At 41.6% G+C, this 21,456-nt stretch overlaps 1 protein-coding gene across 2 annotated transcripts; it reads left to right on the forward strand.

Annotated features, from left to right (window-relative positions):
- The first annotated feature begins 3,447 nt into the window (after positions 1 to 3,447).
- Positions 3,448 to 17,490, forward strand: LOC129863457 (sodium/hydrogen exchanger 6-like). Of its 2 annotated transcripts, none has more exons than XM_055935472.1 (16): positions 3,448 to 3,804; positions 4,071 to 4,270; positions 4,654 to 4,731; positions 6,614 to 6,690; positions 7,536 to 7,648; positions 8,542 to 8,647; positions 12,553 to 12,694; positions 12,953 to 13,058; positions 13,182 to 13,270; positions 13,414 to 13,527; positions 13,663 to 13,774; positions 13,892 to 14,045; positions 14,171 to 14,201; positions 14,380 to 14,468; positions 15,118 to 15,223; positions 15,296 to 17,490. In XM_055935472.1, exons 1-16 carry the CDS (start codon positions 3,534 to 3,536, stop codon positions 15,644 to 15,646), a joined length of 2,139 nt encoding a protein of 712 aa, XP_055791447.1. In that variant the 5' UTR covers positions 3,448 to 3,533; the 3' UTR covers positions 15,647 to 17,490. The 2 variants fall into 2 exon arrangements, with proteins under 2 accessions (XP_055791447.1, XP_055791448.1); XM_055935473.1 differs by having other exon boundaries at positions 14,383 to 14,468.
- Positions 17,491 to 21,456: the final 3,966 nt, after the last annotated feature.

Below are 21,456 nucleotides of genomic sequence, written 5' to 3' on the forward strand. Positions count from 1 at the left end.
ATTTTATCCAAAGTACGGAGAAAAGGGCAGTGAAACCACTGTTGCCATGTTCGAAACACTCATGTATAATAAGAACGTCCAAGAGCATCAAATACATGATGCATTGTGGGTAAATAGTGACTGATTTAAAAAATAATACTAGTTATTTATGATGCAAGGTTTAATTTGTAGATCAGTCAGGCTGTGGCTTGCACTGTCAGCTCCAATGTCGAACAAGCCCTGCGGCATTACACTTCCGCCCAAATGCGCAATAGCCGAGAAGCCAGAGATACTAAGCCTGGGGACAAGATTACTGGTCTTTTACTAGAAGGATATTATGCTGGCAGCACGATTGAGAATTTTTATTCTTCAAAATAAGAGTCACCCTGCAAAGACATGATACATTTTGGGAATATCGATTTGTTCTAGCACTCTAGTGCAGTACAACTGTTTTTCCCTGCATTGCAACCACTTTCTGTGACGTGTATAATACCCAGCAGCACTTTATATTGTACCCATTCCATTGGTCCAAATGGAATACACAGGAGGCCTATAAACCACATATTGGCTAATATAGAAAAAACTATTTTGTGCCAAGGTTAAAAGTGGGGTTGGGATTACTCAGTAGGGTCTGTATTTAGACTGTCTTAATATCCAGCAGCAATTTCTACCCCAATAATTCAATAGCCTACTGTGTAATGCATTGGGACCAATGGAATGGGTGGAGTAGAAAGTGCTGCTGGCTATTATATACGTCAAATTAGGAGGTTGCAATGCTGTGAAAAACAGTTTTACTGCACTAAAGTGCTAAGCAATCGATATTCTCAAGCTTGGCGTCTTTGTAGGGGCACACTTACTGTGAAGAATACAAATCCTAGATTGTGCTGCCAACATAATATCCTGCTGCTCAGTATTTATACCTCAGTCCCCCATGAAATAATACCATTAATAGATTCTACAGATATATACAGTACCAGTCAAAGGTTTGGACACACCTACTCATTCCAATGTTTTTCTTAAATTGTTTACTATTTTCTACATTGTAGAATAATAGTGAAGACATACACTATGAGATAACACATATGGAATAATGTGGTAACCAAAAAAGTGTTAAACAAATCAAAATCAATTTTATATTTGAGATTCTTCAAAGTAGCCACCCTTTGCCTTGATGACAGCTTTGCACACTCTTGGAATGATCTCAACCAGCTTCATGAGGTAGTCACCTGGAATGTATTTCAATTAACAGCTGTGCCTTGTTAAAAGTTTTGTGGAATTTCTTTCCTTTTTAATGCATTTGAGCCAATCAGTTGTGTTGTGACAAGGTAGGGGTGGTATACAGAAGATAACCCTATTTGAACAAGGACCAAGTCTATATTATGGAAAGAACAGCTCAAATAAGCAAAGAGAAACGACAGTCCATCATTACATTAAGACATGAAGGTCAGCCAAACCGAGAAAATTTCAAGAACTTTGAAAGTTTCTTCAAGTGCAGTCGCAAAAACCATCAAGCGCTATGATGAAACTGGTTCTCATGAGGACCGCCACAGGAAAGGAAGACCCAGAGTTACCTCTGCTGCAGAGGATAAATTCATTAGAGTTACCAGCCTCAGAAATTGAAGCCCAAATAAATGCTTCACATTGTTCAAGAAACAGACACACCTCAACATCAACTGTTCAGAGGAGACTGTGTGAATCAGGCCTCCATAGCTGAATTGCTGCAAAGAAACCACTACTAAAGGACACCAAAAAGAAGAAGAGACTTGCTTGGGACAAGAAACACGAGCAATGGACATTAGACCGGTGGAAATCTGTCCTTTGGTCTGATGAGTCCAAATTTGAGATTTTTGGTTCCAACCGCCGTGTCTATGTGAGACGCAGAGTAGGTAAACGGATGATCTCCGCATGTGTGAAGCATGGAGGAGGAGGTGTGATGGTCCGGGGTGCTTTGCTGGTGACACTGTATGTAATTTATTTAGAATTCAAGGCACTCTTACAGCATTCTGCAGCGATATGCCACCCCATCTGGTTTGCGGTTAATGGGACTATCATTTGTTTTTCAACAGGACAATGACCCAACACACCTCCAGGCTGTGTACGGGCTATTTGACCAAGAAGGAGAGTGATGGAGTGCTGCATCAGATGACCTGGCCTCCACAATCACCTGATCTCAACCCAATTGAGATCGTTTGGGATGAGTTGGACCGCAGAGTGAAGGAAAATCAGCCTACAAGTGCTCAGCATATGTGGGAACTCCTTCAAGACTGTTGGAAAAGCATTGCAGGTGAAGCTGGTTGACAGAATGCCAAGAGTGTGGAAATCTGTCATGTGTAACCTTTATTTAACTAGGTAAGTCAGTTAAGAACAAATTCTTATTTACAATGACGGCCTACACCGGCCAAACCCAGATGACGCTGGGCCAACTGCATGCCGCCCTATGGGACTCCCAATCACGGTCAGTTGTGATACAGCCTGGATTCAAACCAGGGTGTCTGTAGTTAGATCTCAAGTGTAACAGTATAACTTTAAACCGTCCCCTCGCCCCGACACGGGTGCGAACCAGGGACCCTCTGCACACATCAACAACTGACACCCACGAAGCGTCGTTACCCAGAGCAGAGCAAGGGACAACACTACATCTAGGTTTCAGAGCAAGTGACGTAACTGATTGAAACGCTACTAGCGCGTATCCGCTAGATAGCTAGCCATTTCACATCCGTTACACTTACCCCCCTTTCAACCTCCTCCTTTTCCGCAGCAACCAGTGATCCGGGTCACGGCACCAATGTAACAGTATAACTTTACGGCGTCCCCTCGCCCCAACACGGGCGCGAACCAGGGACCCTCTGCACACATCAACAACGGTCACCCACGAAGCATCGTTACCCATCGCTCCACAAAGGCCACGGCCCTGAGCCCCTTGCTAAGCAAGGGGCAACACTACATCTAGGTTTCAGAGCAAGTGACGTAACTGATTGAAACGCTACTAGCGCGTACCCGCTAACTAGCTAGCCATTTCACATCCGTTACACAAGCACTGAGATGCTGTGCCTTAGACCGCTGCGCTACTCAGGAGCCCCTGCCATCAAGGCAAAGGGTGGCTACTTTTAAGAATTTAAATTATAAAATATATTTTGATTTGTTTAACACTTTTTTAGTTACTACATGATTCCACATGTGTTATTTTATAGTTTTGATGTCTTTCTTCACTATTATTCTACAATGTAGGAAATAGTAAAACATAATGAAAAACCCTTGAATGAGTAGGTGTGTCCAAACATTTGACTGGTACTGTATATATGTCTAATTCTTTTCATAAATTCCTTTTTGCATAGGCTTATAGGCACCATAAAAATGGACATTGATTAAAATTGAATATCTTTTAAATGAGTTGTTCACATTGCAATGTTTTGAAATGTGGGCATTTATTTTGAAGGTTTCCTCATTACCATACGACAGTGACGCCATAATTTTTTGCTGCTGTCAGAATACTAGTCCAGCCAGCTAGCTACCAACTCAGCTATCTGGTGTCTGATAGTCATCACTGTCTAATCATGGGACTAAAACCAAGTTCTGCTCTAAAGGCGTCGAAGACATTGTTTGTTTTACTTTCTCTGTTTACATTTCTTTTAGTGGGTAGTCAAGGCGAGAATACTGCTATGGACAATTCTGCTACGGAGAGGAGGGCTGAGGAAAGCCATAGACAAGACAGTGCCAACCTTCTTATTTTCATAATGCTCTTAACTCTCACTATTTTAACCATTTGGTTGTTTAAACACCGTCGCTTCAGGTTTCTACACGAAACAGGACTGGCAATGATCTATGGTGAGGACCTTCGTGAACTCTGTAGCTAGCTAGCTAGCTAACGTTAGCTATATAATGCAGAATGACAACACTGAGGGAGCTACATCCTACAGTTCATGTCACATCGTTGCAAGATGGCAATGAAATAGCATGCCTTGGCTTACATGCATTATGCCCATATTAACTTGTACTTGCCATTTATTGATAAGATGTATTTGACACCCCTTTGCATCTGAATGTCTGCCTGACCTGTATCTGACTGGCCTCTATCGCTGTCCACTCCTCAGGTCTGCTGGTGGGGGTGATCCTTCGTTTTGGGGTTCATGTGCCACGAAATATGAACAATGTGACTATGAACTGCAGTGTGAATGCCAGCCCAGCAACTCTTCTGGTCAACGTCAGCGGGCGCTTTTATGAGTACACACTGAAGGGTGAAGTCAGCACCGTCAAGGGGCATGACGTGCAGGATGATGAGATGCTCAGGAAGGTACAGTACTCTTTCACTCACTGTCAATTTACACACACACATTACCAGCAGACTGGATGGTCCTAGACCTGGATGGTAGTCTACTCTGAAATGGTCTCATTTCACTGTCTCCCAATCATGACCACTGATGGCTGAAAATACTTGATGGCCATCATATTGCTTTTTCCCATTTTCATTTTTCCAGGTCAGTGGTGTAATGAATGAGGAATAGGAAAGGGAGCTATTTAATACTTGTGTGACAAAGTCTACAATCATTAACACGGGCTGGATGTTGTCTGATAAGCTTTGAGCTGCCTGCAGAGGAGCGATTCGGCATAGATTGTGTATAGATTGTTACAGTATGGGTTGATTAGTTCTCTTAACTTTTCATTATTTTCTGCAAGGTGACCTTTGACCCTGAAGTATTTTTCAACATTTTGCTGCCTCCAATCATCTTCCATGCTGGCTACAGCTTGAAGCGGGTAAGATACTTCATGGCTTGAAGACTGTGTGCCGACACTAGAGGTCGACCGATTATGATTTTTCAACACCGATACCGATTATTGGAAGACCCCCCAAAAAAAGCCGATACCGATTATTCGTCCGATTTAAAAATAATAATAATAATAATAATGACAATTACAATACTGAATGAACACTTATTTTAACTTAATATAATACATCAATAAAATCAATTTAGCATCAAATAAATAATGAAACATGTTCAATTGGGTTAAATAATGCAAAAACAAAGTGTTGGAGAAGAAAGTAAAAGTGCAATATGTGCCATGTAAGAAAGCTAACGTTTAAGTTCCTTGCTCAGAACATGAGAACATATGAAAGCTGATGGTTCCTTTTAACATGAGTCTTCAATATTCCCAGGTAAGAAGTTTTAGGTTGTAGTTATTACAGGAATTATAGGACTATTTCTCTCTATACGATTTGTATTTCATATACCTTTGACTATTGGATGTTCTTATAGGCACTTTAGTATTGCCAGTGTAACAGTATAGCTTCCATCCCTCTCCTCGCCGCTACCTGGGCTCGAACCAGGAACACATTGACAACAGCCACCCTCGAAGCAGCGTTATCCATGCAGAGCAAGGGGAACAACTACTCCAAGTCTCAGAGCGAGTGACGTTTGAAACGCTATTAGCGCGCACCCCGCTAACTAGCTAGCCATTTCACATTGGTTACACCACCCTAATCTCGGGAGTTGATAGGCTTGAAGTCATAAACAGCACAATGCTTGAAGCATTGCGAAGAGCTGCTGGCAAAACTCACGAAAGTGCTGTTTGAATTATTGCTTACGAGCCTGCTGGTGCCTACCATCGCTCAGTCAGACTGCTCTATCAAATCATAGACTTAATTATAGCATATTTACACACAGACATACGAGCCTTACGTCATTAATATGGTCGAATCCGGAAACTATAATCTCGAAAACAAAACGTTTATTCTTTCAGTGAAATACAGAACTGTTCCGTATTTTATCTAACGGGTGGCATCCATAAGTCAAAATATTTCTGTTACATTGCGCAACCTTCAATGTTATGTCATAATTACGTAAAATTCTGGCAAATTAGTTCGCAATGAGCCAGGCGGCCCAAACTGTTGCATATATTCTGACTCTGCGTGCAATGAACGCAAGAGAAGTGACACAATTTCACCTGGTTAATATTGCCTGCTAACCTGGATTTCTTTTAGCTAAATATGCAGGTTTAAAAATATATACTTCTGTGTATTGATTTTAAGAAAGGCATTGATGTTTATGGTTAGGTACATGTTGGAGCAACGACAGTCCTTTTTCGCGAATGCGCACTGCATCGATTATATGCAACGCAGGACACGCTAGATAAACTAGTAATATCATCAGCCATGTGTAGTTATAACTAGTGATTATGATTGATTGTTTTTTATAAGATAAGTTTAATGCTAGTTAGCGACTTACCATGGCTTCTTACTGCATTCGTGTAACAGGCAGGCTCCTTGTGAGGCAGGTGGTTAGAGCGTTGGACTAGTTAACCGTAAGGTTGCAAGATTGAATCCCTGAGCTGACAAGGTAAAATTCTGTCGTTCTGCCCCTGAACAAGGCAGTTAACCCACCGTTCCTAGGCTGTCATTGAAAATAAGAATGAGTTCTTAACTGACTTGCCTAGTTAAATAAAGGTGTAAAAAAAAAGTTGGTAAAATCGGCATCCAAAATTACCGATTTCCGATTGTTATGAAAACTTGAAATCGGCCTTTATTAATCGACCATTACGATTAATCGGTCGACCTCTAGCCGGCACCATAGAAAAGTCTTCTGTATACTTAACTGGAATACTATTTTGTTGTCTCCCCTACACCTCCAATGTGTTTCAGCGACACTTCTTCAGGAATCTGGGGTCCATCCTTGCCTATGCTTTCATGGGGACAGTCATATCAACTTTTGTCATTGGGTGAGCCCATTTCTTTAAAACGGTCAAAAGGTGTGAGCATGTGCTCACTCTGTGTGCAATAATAGTGTTTTAACATGTTTTTAAATGACTACCTCATCTCTGTACCCCACACATACAATTATCTGTAAGGTACCTCAGTTGAGCAGTGAATTTCAAACACGGATTCAACCACAAAGACCAGGGATGTTTTCAATGCCTCGCTAAGAAGGGCACGTATTGGTAGATGGGTAAAAAATAAAAAAGCAGACATTGAATATTCCTATGAGCATGGTGTAATTATTAATTACACTTTGGATGGTGTATCAATACACCCAGTCAATACAAAGATACAGGCGTCCTTTCTAACTCCGTTGCCACTGCTAAATGAATATAGGGGAAACACAGGTTATTTTGGAGTGGTTTCAGCTTTGTGTTATAGCACAGTGGTTCCCAACCTTTTTTGGTTACTGTACCACCAACTGAATTTTGCTCTGCCTGGAATAACCCTGAAGTACCCTCTCGTGCATTTTGGGAACCTCTGTTGTAGCAGATGGAAGTAGACACACATTTGTGGGTGATTTGCCATCAACTTAAAGATTCAAACCTGTTGAAATTATGAACTAATAACGGTCTTGGGTGAAACATTATGGAGTCTTAAAGGAGGCCTGGGTAAGGTCAAAATGTCATAAATATGCCAACTTTGATAAATAATTTCTTAATTATGCTTTTAGATATACATTTCAAATATATGTCGACAATCCTTTCTACAAAGGACCTTTCTATGGATTACATTTTGTGAAATTCCCCCTAATTGTGGTCTTTTTTTGTTCTGTTTACGTGATTAATCACTCTCTTTTTTCTTACAGGCTGGTTATGTATGGCTGTGTGACATTAATGAAGGCGGTTGGGCAGTTGGGAGGGGACTTTTTCTTTACTGACTGCCTCTTTTTTGGTGCCATTGTCTCAGCCACAGACCCAGGTAATCATCCTCACCCTGACTAGCATAGCCTATACCAGGGCTATTCAACTCTTACCCTACGAGGTCCGGAGCCTGATGCTTTTTTGTTCTACCTAATAAATAATTATGCCCACCTGGTGTCCCAGGTCTAAATCAGTGCCCGATTTTAAAGACATCCGCAAGCTTCCCATCCAAATCAGTTCGGAACAGTTTGTGCGTATATTGTGATGACATTTTGTGAAGTTTTTGGTCTTCGGCAAGGGTTTTTCCAGCTGTTCGTGCGCACAACATTTTTTCTCGAGGCAAGCCGAAGTTTGTAGCCGAAGTTGGTAGGCGAAGTCTACGCCCTTACGTTTGTGATTGGTCAACAGTAGGAATTATTCAAGTGTTTGTTGTCATTCAATGAGAGACTCATTTTCATGCACATTTTTTCACTTGAGAATTACTGCACCAGACATCTCAGTTATATGTAAAATTGCGCCACTAAGATCTCCTCGGCACAAACGTCAAAATTAATTACATCTTTCTTGAGTTATTTTAGATTAATTCTGACTCTTGAGGAAGTGTATACTGGCTACGGCATCTCAAGATGGACAAACAGTACTATTGCCACTTTGTCAAATTTCAAGCGAAGGTCTTTTTAAAGGGGTATGCGAGCACAATCGAAGCATGTTGAATCCTTTAGAGGGGAACAATGGGAAAAAGCAGTGGAACTGGCTTCGAGGTCTATAGTTGAGTTTGAGGGGCCTATTCTGTACACAGTGCTACAATATGCTTTAGCTGTAAACTCCATTGAACAGTTTTATTAACTACTTTAGCCTTTGTGTTAGCGATTTTAAGCATTCGGATTAGCCTACATTGCAATCATATGGAGTATGAGTATGTATGTGACGTTCCTGCTGTTGCTCCCACAGTGACAGTACTTGCCATATTCAACGAGCTGAAGGTGGATGTGGACCTGTACGCCCTTATGTTTGGAGAGAGTGTACTCAACGACGCTGTGGCCATAGTTCTGTCTTCGTAAGTCTCCGTCCTTTTCAACATTTCAATGAGCACCACACACAGTAACATCACATTGAGCACCTCTCCTCATCTTCTTGTCTATGTTGTCCAATCCTGTCACTTTCATTGGTGTTTGTAGATGTGTTGACTTTGTGCAGACACTAACCCCACCCCTCACATTTTACTGGCCACCTGTATACAGAGTTCTTCTGCATTACGAAAAGCAGAGCAGGCAGGCCCAGCATGGCCATGGAGAGACCACAGCATTGGTAGAGGAACAGGGGATCCCCCCTAGGTGGGCTATGGTTATAGTCTGCCTCACCCAGCTTTACTATACCACATCCCCCCTGCTACTTTAGGTTACTGTAGGCTCAGCAAATTACCAGCTAATGAAAACAGGTCCTTGAGTAAGGCCTAAGTGGTTACAACAACGGACTGTTCTTATGTTGTGACCCCTACTGAAGACCTGCTCAGCACAGCAGATGGCGTTGTTTTTGGTACCTTGTGTACTTATTGATAGTAAATACCAGGCTTAAAAGTGGGCGTTGTGGAAAACATCATTCCTCTTGTAAGGGAGTATGCGCTGGTGATTTGCTGTTCAGGTAGAACGGGTGTAGCCTACGTGTTGGTTGATTACCTTTTTTCAGTGTGTGTAGTTCTCTGTTAAGTTTCTCTATATTGCTCTTGTTTGCTGTGCAGGTTTTTTGCCGTTGTGGTCATTAAGAGTGTGTAGAACCCAACTGCAGTCCTTGTAGGGTTTACAATCAGCATCTTTCTTAATTAGCATCTAGATTAGCAATTTAATTAGCCTATGCCAAGTCAGACCTTTTAATCAATCTGTTCTCACACCATTCAATGATCAAGAGACCTGTGTGGAGTGGAGTTGGGTTCCTATAGGTTGGGATTTGTTTGTCAAATGATAATTTCCCCCTCAGTTTTGGAAGGAGAGGCTCTTATAACTGTGTTGTAGGCATAGCTGCTAGCTATGTAGACATGGTAAGCACCTCCCCAGACTTTTGTGCTGTAAATACAAAAGATGTGGGTCGTTCCACGAAATGAGTCCCTTTTGGGTAGTGTGACTTGGTTGAGAGAAAATAAAAATTTTAGTAAGTGCCAAATCAATTAACAGGGTTGATGATTTCGTCTTACATTGTCCATAAATCCCCTTGTTACAGGGGAATGGAAGCTTGTTGTGTGCAACAGGAGAGGCAATGGAATGTAAAGCTTCACAAAAAACAATTCATTGCTAAAAAATGTCTTGCCTGACTATCTATGGGTAACCAATGTTGACGTGTTATGCTCGACTCACTCAGTTTTTCACTACAAAACACGAGAAAATGGCCAAAAAGATTATGACAGCTCACCTGCTTTTACACTATGATTTGACTATTATTTCAATGTTTCACCACATCAAAACGAGAGTTCTATTTCAAATAATCGCTGAGTCACTCAGTATGGGTAACGCCTTCGTTGAGGGGGGTGATCATTAAGGAACTCCTATCACACAACGTCTGTCATAGACAGACTGGAGCGACAGCCAATAGGGGGGACCCTGCACCTTTAAGGCGCTGTCGCTCCCTCATCTCACTTCAGTTCTTCCTTATGAGGTCGTAATACTTCTTCATACTCTCCTTAGCATCGACTTTGGACTACTGCTTTCCTGCTAAACTGTTCATAGGCGAACCCGTGAGGATTCACTGTCGAGCGTAGGAATTCAGCTACTTTTTTGGGGGATCATTCCCTTTCTTTGCTCTTCCAGAGGCTCTCTGCTTCTACAGGACAAGGGAAAAGCTTTTTCCACTATACAGGTGTATTTGGCTGCCATCTCTGCCTGCCGTATGAAGGGCGCACGTCGCCTACGCCCAGAACCCAAACAGCTAGTCCCACCCTGGGAACTTTCTGTTGTACTTTAGGTACTTTTACAGTCACCGTTGGGAGCCTCTGGAAAGCGAGGACATTTCCTTAGTCATTACAGCCACAAAGTGGGTGAGTGAGCCGCACGCTCTGTCAGTTTCACCACTCGTGCCTGTACCTTGCCCTGGGATTATCCAAGGTTACTTCAACCTAAACCCTTTTTTGTGCCTACTGCTGTTTTCCCCCATGAAGGAACAGTGATTCCACTGCTTGTGTCTTGCGCTTGTTTTGCGCTTCTACATGGACAGGAAGAGAGACCAGCTTTTTGTGTGTTTGGCGCATCCCCACGCAGGGAGACCCATTTCTCGCCAAGTTTTTACCCTTTTGGATCAGTGTAGGCTATTATAGGGCATATAATAGTAAGGGTTGACCACCTCTGGAGGGCTTCAGAACTCATTCTACCAGAGGTGTGGTTGTGTCATGGGCATAGTTAATGGAATCTCTGTTCAAGCAGATTCATGCAACATTTAGGGGAACTCCCCCTTATTCCTCCATAGGTTTTACTGATCTTGCCGGCACAGGTGTGCTGGGAGTCGGGACCTCTGAGAGTTGAGTCTGTCTAGACTTCCTGGCTTCGGGGGGGTATGCGAGCGCTATGGGAGTTGGCAATGTCCCATACTGAGTGACTAAACGATTATTTGAAATAAAACGTAAGGTTACTTAACTCCAGTTCTATGATAATATGAGTGAGGTCACTTGGCGCGTTGCACTTCACGCTCCGCGTAAGGAAGAATTTATACCTGTAAAAGTGAGGTGAGCGGGAGCAACAGCTCAACTGACATTGTATGATTGGAGTTTCTTATTGACGTCCACACCATTCCAACACAGAAAATATGCTGGGGAGCCAGGCCCAGCCAATCGGAATGAGTTTATCTCCACAAAAGGGCTTTTATTACAGACAGCAATTCTCCTCCGCACTCCCTCCTCAGATGATCCCGCATGTGAACAAGCCGGATGTGGAGGTCCTGGGCTGGCGTGGTTATACGTGGTCTGTGGTTATTAGGCTGGTTGGATGTACTGCCAAATTCTCTAAAATGACCTTGGAGTTGACTTATGGTAGAGATATGAACTTTAAATTCTCTGATAACTGCTCTGTTGTACATTCCTGCAGTCAGCATGCCAATTGCATGCTCCTTCAAAACTTGAGACGTTGTGTGAAAAAATGGAACGTTTGAGTGGCCTTTTGTTGTCCCCAGCACAAGGTGCACCTGTGTAATGAATCTGCTGTTTAATCCGATTCTTTATATACCTCAACCCATCCACCTGATAGATATCTTGGCAAAGGAGAAATGCTCACTAACACAGATGTAAACAAATTTGTGACCACAATTTTAGAGAAATAAGCTATTTGTGTGTATGGAACATTTTGGGCATCTTGTATTTCAGCTCATGAAACATGGGACCAACACTTTAAATGTTGTGTTTATTTTTGTTTCGTATATTTTTTTAAGTATTTTTAAGGAAACTATTTCACTCCTATTGTAATTTAATTAAATGTCATATTTCATGTAAAACACTGGACAGTTGCTTTCAAATTAATCACATTAAATAAATAATTTCATGAAATGACTTTGTCAAAGCAACAAAATAACTAGGGCTTTACAATGATGATGAAAACTTGGAGAAATGTTTGGGTTAAGTGGGCTAAAATCTTCCTAGAAGTCAGAGCATGCACAGAGAGACATGTCAAAATGCAGAATTTGGCACTTTAGCAAGTCTTTATTCAGATTTATTGTAAATTCCATATATTAAAGGGCACTTCATTTAATATAAAATGTAGAATTCAATATTGGTGCACAATTTCTACTAAAAATATAAAAGGGACACAAAAGGGACTTATTTTGTGGAATGACCCATGTACAGATGTTGCAGAGATACTGTATCTTACTGATGTCTTCACATTATCCCTTTCATTTTCCCTTTTGCATTGTAAACATGTGAGTCATTAGTAGTAGAGCCTCCTAACGCTTACACCTGTCTTTGGCTCCATGTGTCTGCACTGGTTACAGCTCCATAGGTGCCTATCAGCCAGCCGGGGACAACAGCCACACATTCGACGCAACAGCCATGATCAAGTCTTTTGGTGTGTTCCTTGGGGTCTTCAGTGGATCCCTTGCCCTTGGTGTGGCCACCGGAGTCATGACTGCACTGATATCCTTTTGCCACCTTCATGCCAGGGGATGGCATTCATTCAAAAGAAAAGCCTGTGAATTTTGTAGATAAAAATAATTGAAAGTCTGCTAATCTGCTTTATCTAAGGCAATTTGCTGTTTTTTAAAGGCATTACAGCTTCTATTCTCCAAGAGTAACGCGTTTGCTATGTTATCGTATTATCTCATCCTTGAAAGTTGTGATGTTTCTGTGATGGATTGAAGTTCCTGATCTGTTCCTTGACCTGTCGCTCGTCACGTCACCAAGTTCACTAAGCTGCGTGATTTCCCCCTGCTGGAGACGGCCCTCTTCTTCCTCATGTCCTGGAGCACTTTCCTGCTGGCCGAGGCCTGTGAAATGACTGGTAACTAATGCAGTGTTTACATACATACACACACACACACACACACACACGTACACACACGGTTTCAAGCTTACATAGGTGAGTCCCCATCACATGCTGATCTGTGTGGACTTTCTCGTGCAGGTGTGGTGGCCGTGTTGTTCTGTGGGATGACCCAGGCTCACTACACTTTCAACAACCTTTCTCCTGACTCCCAGGACAGGACCAAACAGGTACTGGAACACATACCGGTCTATTTGCCGTAAACCATGCTGTAGGTTTTTGTTAGACAATGCTTGGCCTAACATTTGAATTTACATTTACGCTATTAAATTGTTTATTTTGGTTGATATTGTTTTTGTCTCTCGTCCCAAAGCTATTTGAGCTCCTGAACTTTCTGGCAGAGAATTTCATATTTTCCTATATGGGCCTGACGCTGTTCTCCTTCCAGTCCCATGTGTTCAACCCCTGGTTCATCATTGGAGCATTTGTATCCTAAAAAACACACAGAGAGAGAGAGGCAAAAAAAAAAAGTTTTATACAGCCAATGTAATATCTTTAATTATAACTGCATGTAGTTTTTCCCATCCAGAAGCCACTTTCCTTAACTGCTGTCCCCTACCAGATTGCAGTATTCCTTGGCAGGGCAGCCAACATCTACCCCCTCTCTTTCTTCCTCAATTTGGGCCGTAAAAACAAAATTGGATCTAACTTCCAACATGTTATGATGTTTGCAGGTAGGAGGCTGTCTGTAGTTGTCCTGTACTAGAAGGAGTTGAATGATTGATGTCTGTGGATCATGTTTGCGGTGTAGTTTTCTCTCATTTCATTGTCCTCTGATATCTGTTGATCAGGCCTGCGGGGGGCTATGACCTTTGCCCTCTCCATCCGGGACACGGCCACGTACGCCCGGCAGATGATGTTCTCCACCACCCTGCTGATCGTCTTCTTCACTGTGTGGGTGTGTGGAGGCGGCACCACCCCAATGCTCTCCTTCATGAGTATACGGTGAGTCTCACCTAGAGGTCACAACTTTCACCACTAGTTTGATCATTAAGCCTCGATTAGATAGATGGATGTGTACCTCTACTGTATGTTCTTCTTACACATTCTCATCCTTGTGTTGGTGCTAGTGTGGGAGTGGACTCGGACCAAGACAGCTCAGTAAGTAACCAACCATCTGATTGTCCATGATTCTGAGATTTGCTTCTAAAGGACAGCAGAAGTCGGTTTACAGGGTAGCATTGTGTGGACAAAAGAATAGGAATAGTGCACAATTGGAGGTTGTGGTTGTGCCGTTATGGTATTACAAAAGTCACATGCTCACTTTTATGTCTTTGAGCAGGTGACTGTTTCGGATGGAACGCAACATAGGAACACCAAACACGAGAGTGCCTGGCCTTTTAGAATATGGTACAATTTCGACAATACGTATCCTTTATCTGCTACATGTCACACCTAAAGCCTTTAGAATGTGGTTGTGAGTCATTAGATGAAGCCATAACAATCCAGTCTTCAACTTGGACCAACCATTGAGGAAACACTGTTCAGTGGGGATTATCTGCGGTATATTGGCCATGTACCACACCCCCTCGGGCCTTATTGCTTAATTATACACTAGAGGCCACTCTTTGAAAAGTGAAGGCAAGTCAGTTCATGTGATACACATTCCTCAATGAAAATATGACAAGCCACTAAATGCCTTTTCTAGAGGTTATTCCTTTATTAATGGTGATTGGGTTCAGACTACTATAATTAAGCAGTAAGGCCCGAGATATGGCCAATATACCACGACTAAGGGCTGTTCTCATGCTCGATGCAACACGGAGTGCCTTAATACAGCCCTTAGCCATGGTATATTGGCCATAATATCACAAACCCCTGAGGTGCCTTATTCCTATTACAAACTAGTTACCAACGTAATTAGAACAGTAAAAATAAATGTTTTGTCATACCTGTGATATACGGTCTGATATACCACGTCTGTCAGCCAATCAGCATTCAGGGCTCAAACCACCCAGTTTGTAACAGCGTTTAGAGACCCCTGAGGATTAGATCCCTTGACTGCAGCCTTCTCCAGCTACCTGAAACCCCTGTTGACTCACAGCGGCCCACCCCTCACTGCCACCCTGCCTGCCTGCTGTGGCCCCTTGGCTCGCTGTCTCACCAGCACTCAGGCATATGAGGTGAGTACACGCACGCACGCACGCACGCACGCATGCACGTACGTAGTGGTTCATGATTCCTTCTCTCTCTAGAATGAAGGGCACCAGCACAATGATGATTCTGACGAACTGGTCCTGAATGATGGCAATGCAACCATGTATGGTGACGTCACAGTGAGCACCGATGCATCGGGCACCCTCACCACCAACCATAAACACCTGTCTGCCTCCACCATGGGCATAACCTCGGAGGAGGCCCTGGACCAGGAGCTGGCGTTTGGGGAGCATGAACTGGTCATCAGGGGAACACGTCTGGTCCTGCCCATGGACGACCCCCCTGAACCCACTGTGACCCTCCCCCCACCTCCCCCCCCGCCTTTCTCAGATCCCTTCTCCGATCCCTTTTCAGATCCCTTCTCCGATCCCAGACGCAACAGACTCTAGAGGCCAAGCGCTCCCTTTTTCTGTCTAGCCATCCCTTGGTCTTGAACAACCCCTGCATTGAAAAGCAAAATGGGTTGTGTTAAGTGGTGGTCTTTACCCATGCCTGCCTCTTTCTCCTTTGCCCATTCATGTATTTGTATATTTTAAAAAGTACATCCAATATTTATGTATTTATTTACTCTGTATTTATATGTCGAGGTTTTCATTGTTGCCCTTACCCCACAGGGAGTCGTTGGGGGTTTCAAGAGCCATGCTTCCTTTCTTTTTCAAAACATGGAAACATAAATATGAATTTCAGTGGTGATTTTTATGTCATGGGAGTAGTTTAGGGTGTACTTTAGTTGCTAGTAAGTTGTGAATAATAAGTTTCACTCAGTTCTCCTACCTGACTGCTACTGGCTGATGTGAGGGTCATTATTTAAGTCAGAGGCATCTGTATTGGGGGCTCCAGGATGCTGAACTGTTTTAAACAAGTGCCTAATTATATATATATTTTTCAATTTATGCAGATTTGTACATATTCATTAATAATTTACAGTAAATCATTTGGATTATTCTAACTTGAAACCCAGCTCAGTGTTATACCAAACCCCTACAGAATAAAATGCAATATTGTACTATGACCCTTTTTCCGTAAATTGTAATATTCATTAGTTGTAATTGATTGATATACATTTGCAAATGAAGCCTGGTGGAAATTATTAAGATATGTCATTACTTTAAATGAAATATTGACATTTTCATAAGCAGATTTCTAAGTCTGGAGATTCCTGTCACCTCCACTCTTGCTCTGTGAACGACAAGGCCCTTAACTCTAAGCAGATGCCTTGATACTGAATCTAACGACCTGAGCAGAAAGCTGTGGCAAAGGGTTTGGTACAATACTGTACAGAGCTGCTTTCTATGGACTCAGTCCAGTCCAGGCTGAATGTGTGCATGGGCTCTACGACAGCTGGCTGGAACTGTCACTCTGAGCTCCTGCTATGCAGGATTAGGTTTTGTTTTCAAATAATTATACCTGCCGTACCCTTTCTTTCTCAGTCAGGTGGGCAGCAACTATGAACAGATTTTTGCGCTTTATTACATATCATTTGTTTGCATTGTGATCTTTATTTAGATTGAGCCACTTGAGCTTATGTTGAAAGACCTGACTAGAATGCAACACTACCACCGACAGTAGCTAGAGTAACCACATGTTATGAATGCAATGGTTCATATGGTCTAAACTCTAACTGGAACTAATCTAGTCTGTAAATGGGATTGTAGTTCAGCTCAGATATCTAGCATAGTAACTAAAAGCTCAGTTGTTAAAGTAGCAGCAAATTCAACCTGAAAAGGTGAGGCAGCCTTTACTTGATCCAACAGTATTTGGGTGTATGATATTGATGTAGCTATATTTTGTGAAGAGTTTGTTTTTGTTAATGAAATGTGAATTCTACAAAATACAGTTAATTTGGATGTGGGGAGAGACAAAGTTATGAAAGTCTCAATGTACAGTAGCCTAAATACTAAATATGTGAATCTAATGTGAATGAAAATAAATGTTTCTATTAGGCTACAAAATTAATTTTTGATGTTTTTTTTTCTTTTTCTGTTTCAAGTACCAAATCCATGTAACTTCTGTATTTATTTACAAGTATGTTATATCTGTAATGTGTTGTATTTCACAAACACTTCCTTTCAGTACACAACGTATAAAGAGTAGTGGTAGACACATTTAAATGGACTGATCATTCAATATTTCACCCCAATAAGTGGTTAATCGTTCATTCAACCTTTTCCTGAAGACTTGGCCAATAATATTCTGCATGGAAATACAATACAGTTGGGTTGATTGGAAGGCAGTCGTATCCTGTCCTGATTTTTCCCCTGATATCCTGCCTCCGGATGAGTGGTTTGCTTTTGTAGGGTACATTTACTGTAATAGGCTTCCTGTTCAGAAGAAAAGTGACGCTTTTGCAGATCAGGGAGTGTGTGCGTGTGTCCCACAACTTTCTTTGAACTTGGTTTGAACTTTGAAGTTGCATGGACAGATCCGAATCTTGTGTCGGAATGAATTAATACAAGGACATTAGATACGATTTGTATAGCTATTGGTGAGGTATGTTTTTAGAGTATCCTAAATTGTAAACAACGAATGTACAGTTAAGTCATTCGATATAATACAGTTGAAATCGGAAGTTTACATACAAATACATTTAAACTCAGTTTTTCACAATTCCTGATATTTAATCCTAGTAAAAATTCCCTGTTTTTGGTCAGTTAGGATCACCACTTTATTTTAAGAATGTGAAATGTCAGAATAATACTAGAGAGAAGGATTTATTTCAGCTTTTATTTCTTTCATCACATTCCCAGTGGGTTAGACGTTTGCATACACTCAATTAGTATTTGGTAGCATTGCCTTTAAATTGTTTAACTTGGGTCAAACGTTTTGGGTAGCCTTCCACAAGCTTCCCACAATAAGTTGGGTGAATTTTGGCCCATTCCTCCTGATAGAGCTGGTGTAACGGAGTCAGGTTTGTAGGCCTCCTTGCTCGCACACGCTTTTTTAGTTCTGCCCACACATTTTCTATAGGATTGAGGTCAGGGCTTTGTGATGGCCACTCCAATACCTGGACTTTGTTGTCCTTAGGCCATTTTGACACAGCTTTGGAAGTATGCTTGGGGTCATTGTCCATTTGGAAGACTCATTTGCGACCAAGCTTTAACTTCCTGACTGATGTCTTGAGATGTTGCTTCAATATATCCACATAATTTCCCTGCCTCATGATGCCATCTATTTTGTGTAGTGCACCTGTCCCTCCTGCAGCAAAGCACCCCCACAACATGATGCTGCCACCCCGTGCTTCATGGTTGGGATGGTGTTCTTAGGTTTGCAAGCCACCCCTTTTTTCCTCCAAACAAAACGATGGTCATTATGGCCAAACAGTTCTATTTTTTTTTTAATCAGACCAGAGGACATTTCTCCAAAAAGTACGATCTTTGTCCCCATGTGCAGTTGCAATCCGTAGTCTGGCTTTTTTATGGCGGTTTTGAAGCAGTGGCTTCTTCCTTGCTATAGTGGCCTTTCAGGTTATGTCGATATAGAACTCGTTTTACTGTGGATATAGATACTTTTATACCTGTTTCCTCCAGCATCTTCACAAGGTCCTTTGCTGTTCTGGGATTGATATAGTAGATGTCCTAACTGACTATCCAAAACTATAGTTTGTTAACATGAAATTTGTGGAGTGGTTGAAAAACGAGTTTTAATGACTCCAACCTAGGTGTATGTAAACTTCCGACTTCAACCTTACATGGAAATATTGACTGATATCAGGCTGTTGCTGATTTGCACCTTCGACTTCTGCATTTCGTTTCTGTTTTTATTTTAGAATCAGCACCAGGCTACATACCCCCCATTTTAACAAGCCTATTATTAATAGTTTACAGTTTGCCCATGAATTGGGTGCAGGATTCCATAGCCTACCTACTGTACTCTGGCGACTTCAGTTCACTCAAAACCAGCGTTCATAAAAGGCCTATGCCTACTTTAATGGATGTCATCTTTCTGTAAACACCAAATTATATTTCATTTGAAACAGTTATAGACTTAAATAAATAGTGTAAGCCTATATGCAATAATGTGTTGAGTTGGCTGGGGCATTGGCTGAAGTATCAAAAAGTTAATAAATTGAGTCTCACTAAGACATATGGCCTGTTTTGGCCTCTTGGGTACTTTCAACCTTTTTACAAGTATCTGTGAAAGTTACCATAACTTATGACACAGATGCCATACAGAGGCTGTTTTAAAAGGCCCATATTGGTTTGTGTCAGTCATCTGCTGATTCAAAAATAAATCACTGATTATTGTATGGGACAAAATACAGATGTTTTTGAGAAAGATCATTTAAAAAATACAACTATGTTAAGTAAATATATTTATTGGTTCTCTTAATAAGAACAATCCAAATGTCATGAATGGAATGTTATTTGTTGATATATTTTTTCATTAGACTTTTGCGATAAAGAAAAATGTGGTCCCCTGCTGAAAAAGTTTCAATATCACTGGGTTAGGGTGAGGTAAAGCACCAAGCCCCTTTTCATGGCCAGAAAGATAAAGGCTGATCCAGCTCTGTTTACCTTGGCTGTAGCCCTCCACATACACCCGACTGGGCTGCAGAGGCTGGCAGAGAAACAAGACTGTGCCACTCTATTTCCCAATAACCCTTCTCCTTTTCATGGAGATCAGATACATTCAGATAACAAGGTTTGTTTTCCTCTGATATCATCGTCAGAGTCATGGTTAAGAGAATAGCATTGAGCCCAGAGCAGGATGGCTGGCCTATGAATGGCGACCATTGTTCGTTGAGTAGCTCAAATTACCTCTGAGGGCCAAACCTCAGAGATAAAAAAATGAAATACAAGTAATTTCAATGTTCTCTTTGGTTGTGGCTCAGCATAGATACCAGTTACTCTTTTAGGAAATGAAAGCAACATATGAGGAAGGGAAAATGTGGCTAACAGAGGGTAAGTGAGAGAAAGAGAGTGAGAGCGAGAGAGAGGGGGGGGGGGTTGCGATGGTAGATTAGAAGAAAAACACGAATGAAGTGAAGAGAAAAGACAGGGGGTGGGAGTGTGGCCTTAGACATAATGTTTGAGTCTTTCACAGGTTACTACAGGAGATAAGGAGATGGTGGGGAACAAAGGTAGAAAGAACATGTAACATGAATGATCTCCAATTTGGTTTGTGCATTCAGAAAGTAGTAAAATGTCTGAAGTGTGTGTAGTGTACGCCAGCGCAGTGAAAAGGGCCATGCTAGTTTCGTCTGTGGTCAGGTCTGAGGCAGTGGCAGACAATTCCTTGGTTCTGATGGCTTTAGACTGCACTTACAACAACAAGCTCTTTGAAATAATGTACATTTTTCAGACACCAAGGGTCCTCTATTGTAAGTGTTTGCATACACTATATGGATTTTGTCATATTGAAGGTGTATATTTCTCTCATAGCAACAATGGAATAACCATACACATTGTAATGGGTAATAGTCTAGCTGGTGTCTAGTGGATCCTCAGTACCTCTTCTACTTCACAGAGGAGGTCCAAAGGGAGGGTACAGTCCACTCACTGGGTCTGTCAAAGAGCTGGCAACAGTCCAGATCTCCCCACACTTATAGCAGGCATTCCTTCATGTATACACCCCACTGCACAAACACACAGACTGTTCACACACCCACACCCTCACTCCAAGTACATGCACAAGAACCGCTGGATGTATTAAGAGGGCCATAATCAGTCTCGTTTGTTTGGGTTGTCATATGGGTTTTCTTTATTTTTATTTCATCCTAATCCTACAATCTAATATTTATGTTCTTTAATCCTAACCCTACAATCTAATATTTATATTCTTTAATCCTAACCCTACAATCTAATATTTATGTTCTTTAATCCTAACCCTACAATCTAAGATTTATTTTCCATCTATTTGTGATCTACAGCAGTGGTTCCCAAACTTTTTATAGTCCCGTACCACTTTAAACATTCAACCTCCAGCTGTGTACCCCCTCTAGCACCAGGGTCAGCTCACTCTCAAATGTTGTTTTTTTGCCATCATTGTAAGCCTGCCACACACACTATACAATACATTTATTAAACATAAGAATGAATGTGAGTTTTTGTCACAACCCGTGGGAGGTCACAAAGAGCTCTTATAAGACCAGAGCACAAATAATAATATAATAATAATCAATAACTTTGCTCTTTATTTAACCATCTTACATATAAAACCTTATTTGTTCATTGAAAATTGTGAATAACCACAGGTTAAT

The sequence above is a fragment of the Salvelinus fontinalis genome, chromosome 10, assembly GCF_029448725.1.
Source record: "Salvelinus fontinalis isolate EN_2023a chromosome 10, ASM2944872v1, whole genome shotgun sequence".
Lineage (NCBI taxonomy): Eukaryota > Metazoa > Chordata > Actinopteri > Salmoniformes > Salmonidae > Salvelinus > Salvelinus fontinalis.